At 40.3% G+C, this 10609-nt stretch overlaps 1 protein-coding gene across 2 annotated transcripts; it reads right to left on the reverse strand.

Annotated features, from left to right (window-relative positions):
• Positions 1-277: 277 nt before the first annotated feature.
• On the reverse strand, positions 278-10332 carry anxa4 (annexin A4). Of its 2 annotated transcripts, none has more exons than XM_034601852.1 (13): positions 10060-10332; positions 8440-8492; positions 7428-7515; positions 5806-5900; positions 4822-4935; positions 4221-4311; positions 3651-3730; positions 3274-3330; positions 3094-3187; positions 2735-2830; positions 1807-1865; positions 1324-1446; positions 278-501 (listed from the first exon to the last, which is right to left on the reverse strand). In XM_034601852.1, exons 1-13 carry the CDS (start codon positions 10310-10312, stop codon positions 445-447), a joined length of 1260 nt encoding a protein of 419 aa, XP_034457743.1. In that variant the 5' UTR covers positions 10313-10332; the 3' UTR covers positions 278-444. The 2 variants fall into 2 exon arrangements, with proteins under 2 accessions (XP_034457743.1, XP_034457744.1); XM_034601853.1 differs by having other exon boundaries at positions 10163-10275.
• Between the last annotated feature and the right edge of the window lie 277 nt (positions 10333-10609).

Raw genomic sequence — 10609 nt, forward strand, 5'->3', positions numbered from 1 at the left:
CCCCAAAATAATGCTGGCGTTCCGTTAATGTAATTGAGTGAAATGATGCAGGGCTGACTCAACAAATGAGGGTTTGCAACCAATTAAGCAAATGGACTCGACAGAGCGGACGCTGATTAAAATGTGGTCCTGTAACAAGAGAGGGAGCCAATAACATTCATCTTTTATGTTTTTAAAGATGTCAAACGCGTATATCTTTCTCTCTCTCTCTCTCTCTAACTCAAACCGTAAATTAACCGTTAACATGAGATCAATAAGAAAAACACAGCCGGGTGTAAAAGGTTACAAAACTTTGGTTTAATTGGTATTGCAATCAGCAAAGCAAGGCATTGTGGTCGATAGGTGAAATGTGAAGGCCGCGTAATAAGAAAACATTGGTCATCAAATAAAAAAAAGCTCATGAAGTCGTCTGCAGAGGGAAGACGGAGCGGGATGATGTTTCTGTTACTCGCCTCCACACAGCTCCATCAGGATTTTGCGGTAGTCGCCGGATGTGTCTCCCTGTAGACGGAGAGAAAAGAGCTGTGAGACCTCAGAGGGCTGGTGATGAGAATAACCGCGGCAACTCGCCTGGAGCAAAAATTATGACGAACTCCGTGATACCTTAGATTTGTGAAAAACCAGATAACATAAACTAAACAGGGTTGTTTCTAACAGATACCGCTTGTGCCAATGGAATTAAAGCAGCAATAAATCAAGCTGTTTTCAGACATGAAATCCGGAAAGAGTCCGGACAATTTGGTCTGGACACTTTCTGGAATTTGTCTTTCACGTATGAAGAGCGCAGCAGGAAACTGGCCGAGTCAGACGCGTTCACAACAGAAATCGTCCACGAGGGGGGGGCCCTGCTGCGGAAGATCACATGCTTTTGTTTACAGCACAGCGACACCAGCGTCGATCTTCGTTGCCGTCTGCCATGTGTTTAGCGTCCTGAGATATTTGTAATTCTTATGTTTTTCGTCTGTCAGGTGTTATAAAGGTCATCAACATCCCCACTCCCTCACTGTGAATTATCCGCACAATATCCTTCTGTATTCTGAAATGAGCTCACTCAGAGATTCTCCTGAGTTTTAACTTGGGGTCAAACTCCGGAGAATATCTAGAGCAGCTGACTCGGACATGTGCGTTCTCACACACAGCCCCTTCTGGAGAACCTCAGGGTTCAGTGCACGTCTGAAAGCAGCTTTAGTCTCATCACAAAGCTGCTATAAAAGCATCACATACACTTTCAGAGAATTGTATTTATCATTAAAACACAGCTGATGTATTGCAAACCCGTTTGCTGACTACACTCCGTCCCCGCCCCTCGTATCCGGCGCTCACCTTGATGAAGGAGAGCAGAGTCTTGCCGTACATCTTCAGGAACTGAGCCTTAATGTCCAACATGTCAATCTCAGCCCTGGCGACCATAATTCTGATGAGGACACTGTCTGTGGTGCCCAGCCCCTGACAAGAGAGAGAAACTATCTTTATACCGTGATAACATCAGTCTGCTTTTATTATGCTCAATGAACAGTAATTCTGTTTATTCATTACTCTAACTGCCTGTAAATTCAATGATGCTGGATAGAAGGAAGAATCACTCTAATTAAAACATAGTTTGAAATGCATAATCTCAGAAAAAAAAAGATTTACTTGCATTGCATTGACATAAATACACAAGAACGTAATAGAATTTTTACTGAATTTATACCAAATTTACAAAATAAAAAGAAACCATATCTTAGGAAAATAGATCTGTTGTATTTTCTAATACATACATTGATTATTGTATATTAATGGCTTCACATTGCTTGAAATATTTACCTTCATTGATTTGTATAATTTCTCTGCAAAGAACGCTGGTCTGCTCCTCATGCATTTCACTGCAAGGAAATAACAAATCCCAGCACATTAGATGCAATGACTTCCAACAACAGTAACTTCAGTTGCGTTGCGTGAACTGGGAGAGGGACATACACTTCATAATATACCACAACTTCCTGAAGCCTCCACAGAGTTGCATCACTTCCTGGAGGTCAAAGCTAAATAGCAGCTTCATAGCATAAGTGTCTGCTGCACTTTTGTATATAATTACATTCAATTTTAAAGGTCTTCCCCTTTTTTGAGCCTCTGTACAAGATCTTCATACGTGAATGTTTCTCATGTTTGACCTTTTCAGTACCAGCCACCACAGTGTTCTTCCTTTGGTTCCTTCACTAAATCTTCGACAGACCACCTTGTTAAACCAGCAGCGAGTTCTATACTATGTTATTTCCTTATTTTCTCAACTTATATCCTGTGCTCGAGTTTTGGGTTCTAGTTTCTCCTTTGTCTCTGCTCATTTGAACTCACACTGACGGTTGAATCTGTATAAAGTGGAAATTTATATCATATCCTGTCAATTCCTTTTAATTCCTCATTCTCATCTAGAAATTCAACTTTCTCTGTTGCGACATCCAAGTCCTGGAATAGTCTCTCATCCCACATTAAGTCTCACTGCACTTTGGATAGTTTAGCTTTTCATTCAGCCGGATTCTGTCTCACATTTCTGTTAATTATTTGTCTTATTTATTTTTATCTTGTGTGTCTTTTACTGCAGCTTTCTCTTGCGCTCTATTTATCTTCTTTTTCTCCATACGTTTGTCATTCCTCTCCTTGACCTGCACTTTGGCTCAACTCCGGGTGTTTTTTATGTGCTATTTAAATAAATCTGACTCGACTTGATTCTTTGAAGGAGGAAGGAGAAACAGACCTATGGCCAGGAAGACGTCCTCCAGACAGCCGGACATCTCCCTCTTGATGCTGTCCTCGATGTCTCTTCCAGAAATCTTCTGATACTCCTCGAACACTGAAGGAGGAAACACAGAGTTTAATTATCTAACGTCACCAAATTAAAGATTTAATCCATCTGACTCTCACACTCTGATGGTATTAATTTTGAACATGAAGGATGTTTTGATAAAAAAAAGAGTGTGTTTGCTCCCAAAACTCCCACAAGGGGTCAGTAACATCCCCACAGTCCCCTGCATGATTTAGCCTCTCGAAGTAGCCCCTCGAAGATAAAGGAAGTATAATCACATGCACACATTTGTCAATATACAGTAAGAATACCTCGCATCAGATGGTTTCGGTTCCTCACACAAAGCACAGTGAGGAATTTCACCTCGTCCGTGCCCCATCGAGCCTCACCAGCCTCAAAGATTTCCTGCAGTCACAATCGTTTAAAAAATAAAAATCCTACAGGATCACAAGTTAAACACACACTGTTTATCTACAGCCCTGATCCTGTACCTTGGCGTCTTTAGCAGCCTGGGCCTCGTCCACTTTATCCCCCTCATCCCGTCCTGCCTGCAACGTAGAAAACACTGCAGCTTCAGATAAAATAAGCAATAAACAGGTTTAATGATGGAGGAGCGACTGTTCTTCCCTCTTCATTAGACAAACAGAGATTGAGACACCTTATCACCCCCAAAGTTCCTGTTGACACTTTACAACTCATCTAATGGGCCCACAATAATTTTTGTATTAACTAACTGATCTCATATAATGCTCGAGAAGATGGAAACATCTCTGTGTTGAATTCAAATCCAAATCAAATGTTTCTGTGATGACGTGCCTTTAAAACATTGGCCCAAACTGAGAGGAGTTTATGCTGATGTTTTGCTTACTGTGAGTAAAGAGACCAAGACTCTCTGAAACATTCCAGATGTGTCTCCACACACAGCATCTTCCAGGTCTTTTCCATATTCTGTCACAAAATAAAAAAAGCAAAATTAGAATAAAAAGCATGTGAAGCAATACCTGTTGAGTTTTGAGCAATGTGAGGCACCTGACAGCCACTACATATGACATGAATAATAATAAACCCATTAAAGGAGACACATTATGCTCATATTCAGGAGCTTGAGATTAGTCAAACTAATGAGTTTCCAATAACATTAATAAATTCACCACTTACATTGGTATAGTCAGTAAAAACATGTACATGCAAACAATACCAGAAGGTAGTTCTAAATACGTCAGAACAACACAAGAACAAATAAGAAAACAATAACCTGCCGCACTGAGCACAGCAGTGACACTAATGAATAATTTATCCCATCCACTGTTTTCTAATAATGCTTTTTCACTGGTACACAATATCAGATGTCGTACTCAGCCCATAGGCATCAGCCGACTCTGCGATATACACCGTGACCTGATGTCATGGTTTCTATTCCCAGACGTGACACAGTTACCTTTCTTGAAGAAGGAAGTGATGGTTTTTATTTCAGGATTTGTCCTTGAAGCGAGAATATCGACGAGACAAGCCTCCTCGGTTCCAGCCCCCTGTGACGAAGTAATGTAAACTCTGGTTAAAGCACGAGACAGTGGTGGGTTTGCTTTTCACTGAATATACAGAACTGGTTGATCAATGAACAGAGATATTTGCTGGGAGGAGAAGGCTGGTAATATTCTATATTCTATATTATCCTCTCAAATCAGGCTCTCAATACTTTCCAATCTCCTCCAGCCTTTCTGTGGCCGTCCTTCCACCAAAGTTTCATGGTAATCTGTAAAGTTGTTTTTGTGTCTTCATGCTAACTAATAACCAAACAAACTCCAATGGAAACATAACATCTTTAGCAGAGTTAAGTACAGAGGGGCACATTTCACATGTGGCGAACAGATGTGTTTTTAGTAGTTAGGGTTATTGTTGGACAACAATGGAGCCCTATGGCACAAAGTAATATGCTGTATGAAGCTTAAGCTATACAGACAATTCTTGATCATGGCCATGAGAAACATATTACCAGACTTCTCCTTTAAAGCCAGCAGAAGTGGATATGAAACCCTGACCTTCATCGCAGTTCTCAGCTCGTAGGCGTCGTAGACAGGGGCCAGCATTAGCAGACCAAGAACGACAGTCTGGAAGTTCCCACTCAGCTCGGAGGACAGTTCATCCGCCAGGTCCTGCAAGGTGGAGCAGGAAACAGATGGGTTAACAGCCCCACACTCATTTTCTAGGGCCTCAATAAAATCATCTGGAATGAAATGTGATTATCTTTGACATTCAAAGCTACATGAGCAGGTTTTGTGGACATATCACATCTTACAGATATTGCAGCGGCTCGTGGGTTGGGGGGGGGGGTTTGGTTCCTGACACAGTTTTTTTGAATAGAGAAGCTGTTCCACAAGAGCGGCCTGTGTGACCACATGTGGGCGTCACCTCGTGCAACATGACTCACTCTTTCTGACTGCGAGGTATTCCACTCGCTGCCTCTGCCTTCTCTCTGCAGCTCCCTGGATGTGGAACTTTCAGATAACTGTATTTACCACTTAGCAGACACTGCATCTCGAGCTGGTCATTAACTCATTACATCAATATAATACACATGCCATACTTCCCCCTCAGTTAACGTATTGATCCATAAAATAACAGAACAAAGATACAGTTAATGGGTTCATGGCCCCTGTGGGTTCCAGTCTTTTTTTTAAAGAGCCATTATTTCCCTTTCCCACAGATTACAAGGCTATCTCTGTCCTGCTCTTTCAAAACAGGTGATACTCATTTCTGCTTTATGGTTAATGGTTAACTTGCACATTATCAGCGCCGTGTTAGCACAGTACAACTCTCTCTAAAGTGATGAGAGAGTGCATAATGGAATAAGGGGCTAAGGGATGATAAATGCACTGCTGCTGCCAAGAGTGTGCTTTTCAGATTCTTCTTCTTTTCTTTTCTTTTTCTGCTTCATGCACAGTCGTTTATGATTTTTGAAAAACTGTTTCATTCACAATTAGATTTCGTTCACTGGCTCCGAGTAGGGCTTTCAAAACTCTCACCTTCCCAACTGCTTGTTTGAAGGCCTCTTTGATGCGCTGCCTCTGGGCAACCGTACGGTGAGCGAGGACGTCGATGACCGCCGCCTCGTCAGTCCCTGCGAGAAACATCACCAAACTGAAGCTCAAAACTTTTTGCTATTTATCGTACATTTCTTAAAATTGTAAGTAACACATTCAATTTTCTGTGCAGCACTGCAACCCTGGAGATGATCGTGACACACAGTGTTTGTTGGCATCGACGTAGAAACCATCTGTTTGCAATAGAGCTCAAACTAGAGTCAGGGGGAGATTATTATGCTTGTAAACCTAAACAGGATCAAGATTCCACACCACATAATGTGCTGATAGAGAGAAAATGTGACTGATGCACACTGAATGTGGTTAGGAGGAACCCAGGGTTGGGACTGATGTGATCCAATATCGTCGTTGCGTGCTGATACTGAGGTAATTCACTTATCATGTCTCGGAACTGAACTGACTGATCCATGACCAGATCCAGATTCCATAGTCTGATATTTTTTATGGATGTTGAATATGTAATAATGCAATTTTAAGCCCATGGGGAAATGTTTCAGATAAATGATTTAATTAGTGATTAGACAGTTCTGTAACGATTTCAAGTAGACTCCATTTGCTCATTACATTGGAACTCATGTATAGAAATCTAATTACTAGTTTATAATGAATTTGTGCATATTATTTGTTTAAATTATTCTAAATAGATTAGTTTCGTTATGTGAGTTACAGCTTGTGTCTTTATATGTTTTTTATTTTATTTCTAGTGAAAATGTTAATTGAGGAAATGTATAGTTCAACAGAGGGAGGAAGGAATGGGCTGAGGAGTCAAGGCTAAGGAGGGAGGGAGTGAGGAGCATAGAAAGAGGGGAGAGGCCGAGGAGTCAGGAGCAAGGTTCAACGTGTTTACATTGCACTGAAGAGTATTTTTAAATATGTGAACACATAGTTTAATAACATGAAACATAGAGTTTATTTTATAGTTACACATAATATAGAATTATACTTTCACACCTAAATAATTAATTAAAAAAGGTATGTTAAAATATCCTGACTGAGGTTGTGATCATTTATTCATGAAAGGGTTAAAGCAGTTGCTATAGCAATTTGCTCTCCTGTTTGCATGTAACCTGCTTCAACTAGAGTTCAAATAAACTGCTTTAGAATACTTTTTCTCTTTTAATAACAAATATAGTGTAGTTTACTGCAGCCTCACATAAGACCAATGATAATATTAACAATAATGAAGAAGTGTATAGTCTGGTATCCATAGCAGATACAGCTGATGTCCAGGTTCAGGCATCATAAGTGGATCAGAACTTAAAGTCTCCTGATCAGCAATGTCTAGCTAAATGTAACCTCCAGATCAGAAAAGGTAAGGAAAGCGTGAGAGGACACACTCCGCAAAAAAAGATGGACTACACAACAAATAAAGTTGCCATGACAACACTGAGCAACTCTGCATTTAGTCTAAACTTTCCTGGAAATGAGTAGAGAGACTGAAAAAGAAAGAGAATAATTATATTTTCCTCCTGAGGCGGAGGGCAGAGTAAGACGTGTGTTTATGCATGATGGTTTCTTTCTGAGCGACGGGCCAGATCACTCACCAGTTCCCTTCATGGCTCCTCTGAGCCTCTGGGCATCGGCTTCTGGGTCGAAACCTGGTGCCTCAGTCACTGTTCCACGGTTTCCAATCTGGTAATAAATCATTTAAAATAGCATCACTACCACCACGACAAATATAAAAGACACAAAGAGCTGAGAACTTCACACAGCGTCACTGTGGTGAATGAAGGAAGCCCAGTATGAGCAGAGTTTGACACTCAAAGGCTATTTTCACATACATCTGTTGAGGTTAGACGCTTCCTTATACATCAGCTTCACTGCACCGAACATTCTCCGATATGTCATTTTGAACTTTACATTGAAGGAGACACATTTAATACAAATTGATTTGCACGCAAATGGATTTGCGATTCTTCAATTAGACGGAAGAGATGTGTTTTTAAGAATGTAATAGCTTATTAAACCAAAATGACCATATCAGAAAATATATTATTCAAGATTATTCAAAATAACCATTTTATGTTTTAAAAGCTGAATATCATATGGATCAAAGTGTGAGGTAAGTATACAACACAGTGCATATGTTCACCCATTAATATTACATCATACATTTTTTTTAAAGCAGAACAAAGTTTAAGAAGTATGTTTTGTGTTTTGCAACATATTCATACACAAACAAGGAAAACAATTTGCACAACTACAGTTTGCACATTTTAGTTTACGTTTCAAGGACCAAAAAGATCTCTAGCTTTAAGACTTTTTGCATCAATTAAATAGGTTAAACCCATTCGTACCACGAGTAACATTTAAATGAAATGCAAACTTAAACATAACATTGATTTGAATTTTACAGCATAATGAACTCATATTTAAATCGGGGGTACAGCAGCAGCAGCTTACAATATGACTGTAATAATAAAAATTCAATAGCAAAGCAAGGGAACATGAAGGAGTCCATTGTCCAGTGCTGGATCTTTACTGGTGCAGCTAGTAAATGCAGATGCTGTGGGATACTGTGGAACAACGGGATAACAGTTATGGGAACAGACTTACGGCGGCCATTGTAGAAGAAGGAGAGCGGGTTTCCAAAGTGGACGTGCAGAAAGCTAAAAAAAAATGGAACAAATAAAGAATGTTGTTATATGTCAGCTGCTCAAGAGCCTGTTAAAATAACACAGAGGGAACTGCAGCATCAGGTTTAAGAGTAGTAAAGAGTCCCTATTGTGAATGTGACCCTCATTAGCCCCTGATCAATATTGCATGGACTATCATCATCTCAGTAGAGGGACTTCCGTCCCACGTCTTCGCTCACAGGCTCTTTTGTGTCCAACCACGTCAGGGACTAATCGCATTAAGCTCGTGTTTGTGTGGACACACCTGTAATTACTCGGCTGAGAGGAGAGACAGTGGGTTTCCCTGCTGCCCACAGGGATCAGATCAGATGTCAAAAGCCATTTAGTTTAAAATACATTGAGAAGACCTGGTTGGTTTAGTGGGTTAAAGGAAACAACTTCCCTTATTTTACACTTAAGCAAAACTGAAACTTGTATTTTGAATTAGACAAAAACAAGAATCCCATTCAGGAATTTGACAGTAGAGACATATATTAAAACACAGCAACAGGGCTGGGCAATAACATAATGTTATGACAATATAATTTTCATCAATAGCAAAATAACAAAAGTCCAATATAAATTAATATAATAGGTTTGCCCTGTGTAGGCTTATACATATACACATACACTTACACTTGTCACTATGTATAAAGAATTGTATTTGATTTTCTGATTTGTTCTATATTCAGCTATTGTATCTTATTTTATATATTTAAACGTTTTTTTTCTCATTTTCTTATTATATATTTCTAACAATTGAATATATAAGCCTGAAACATTCCTCTTATTGCTCGGCTGACCTGTCCTCTTGTCCAACACTCTCCATTACACCATTGACCTTGTGTTAACTTACACATGACAGAAAAAAACTTGAACAAGCACAGTGAGGAGGTACAGCACCTAATGGGTCAACCTCATATTTACATATCTTTGTTATTGTCTTTTCACAAGGAAGAGTTTACAACCACAGCCTTCACTCGGGAGCAAAAATCAGTCTTTAAACTTAAAAGACAAATAACGAAGTGACAATAATAATAACTGTCACTGTGTGTGTGTGGGTCCACAGCCACACCTCGTGGTCTGTTATGTAAATAGAGGGTGGATCATTTAAAAAAAACACACTTCACACAGGCTGAATGGAGTGTGAAGATAAAGTGGATCCTGTAACTGAATCTTTTCAAACAAAGTGACAGCCTGTAGCAACTGGATGTGCACATTTCCTATCCGTTGCTCAGAGCTGTAAAACTAGTTACTCTCTGGTGATTTATACTCAAGTTTACAGGTTTGATTCTCCAACTCGAAGTGTTGGGATCACAAACTAGATCCTGAAATTGAGCAACAGTAAAGAAGTATGACTCATAGGTTAAAAAAGAAAAGAGAGAAAAGGCTCAACTGAGCTTCATGCGAAACTAATCTGTCTGAAATAACTCGTGATGATCCATGGCTTATTTGAGATGATAAAACAAACACAAAGCAAACCCGTGAATCAGGAAGCAGACAGCGTCTCCAGACGGTTTAAGTTAACTTGACATGAAGTTAGAAGGGGGGGGGGACACACCCTGTAGACGGATCAGCCGCCTCACACTCAACTCTGCTCCGTTAACGACGATAATAAACACAGAAACAACACGACGGACCGTGAACCGAGCTGAAGGTCTTACCTGCCCTGTGGAGAGAGTGGTCGGGAGACGAGGAGAGAGACAGGGGCGCAGCTTATGAACAAGCAAGGCATGCAACCGTGAAAGGGGGCCCCCAGACCGTGAGGGGGGCCCCCGAGGGCTGACAAACTTTACTCCCCAGCAGTGTCTCATGATGCGTTCAGTGACTACACCCCCCCTCTCTCTCTTAAACAACCAACGGAGTATTCGCAGTGCCATGTCAGTAGGAAACCTCCCTGTAGGGGCCCCATGTCATTCCTGTACGAGCTACAGTTGTGTGTCATCTCTGCTGCAGTTTCACTAAGAATCGAACGTATTTTGTCTCCTCTCGTTTATTTGTTTGTAATATCAACACTGATCAGCACATATATACACAGATATTTTTATTAAATTGGTAAAAATCTTTATTCACAGCAGCACGAGATTCATTCAGTTACTCTCTCTCTCTCT

The sequence above is a fragment of the Hippoglossus hippoglossus genome, chromosome 12, assembly GCF_009819705.1.
Source record: "Hippoglossus hippoglossus isolate fHipHip1 chromosome 12, fHipHip1.pri, whole genome shotgun sequence".
Lineage (NCBI taxonomy): Eukaryota > Metazoa > Chordata > Actinopteri > Pleuronectiformes > Pleuronectidae > Hippoglossus > Hippoglossus hippoglossus.

Coding starts and splice junctions, on each gene's coding strand:
- anxa4 (XM_034601852.1), bottom strand. CDS start 10,312: ATGAGACACTGCTGGGGAGTAAAGTTTGTCAGCCCTCGGGGGCCCCCC. Junction 4,936..5,805: donor TCAAACAAGCAGTTGGGAAG/GTGAGAGTTTTG, acceptor TCCACCTTGCAG/GACCTGGCGGATGAACTGTC. Junction 3,188..3,273: donor AGGCTGCTAAAGACGCCAAG/GTACAGGATCAG, acceptor TTGTGACTGCAG/GAAATCTTTGAGGCTGGTGA.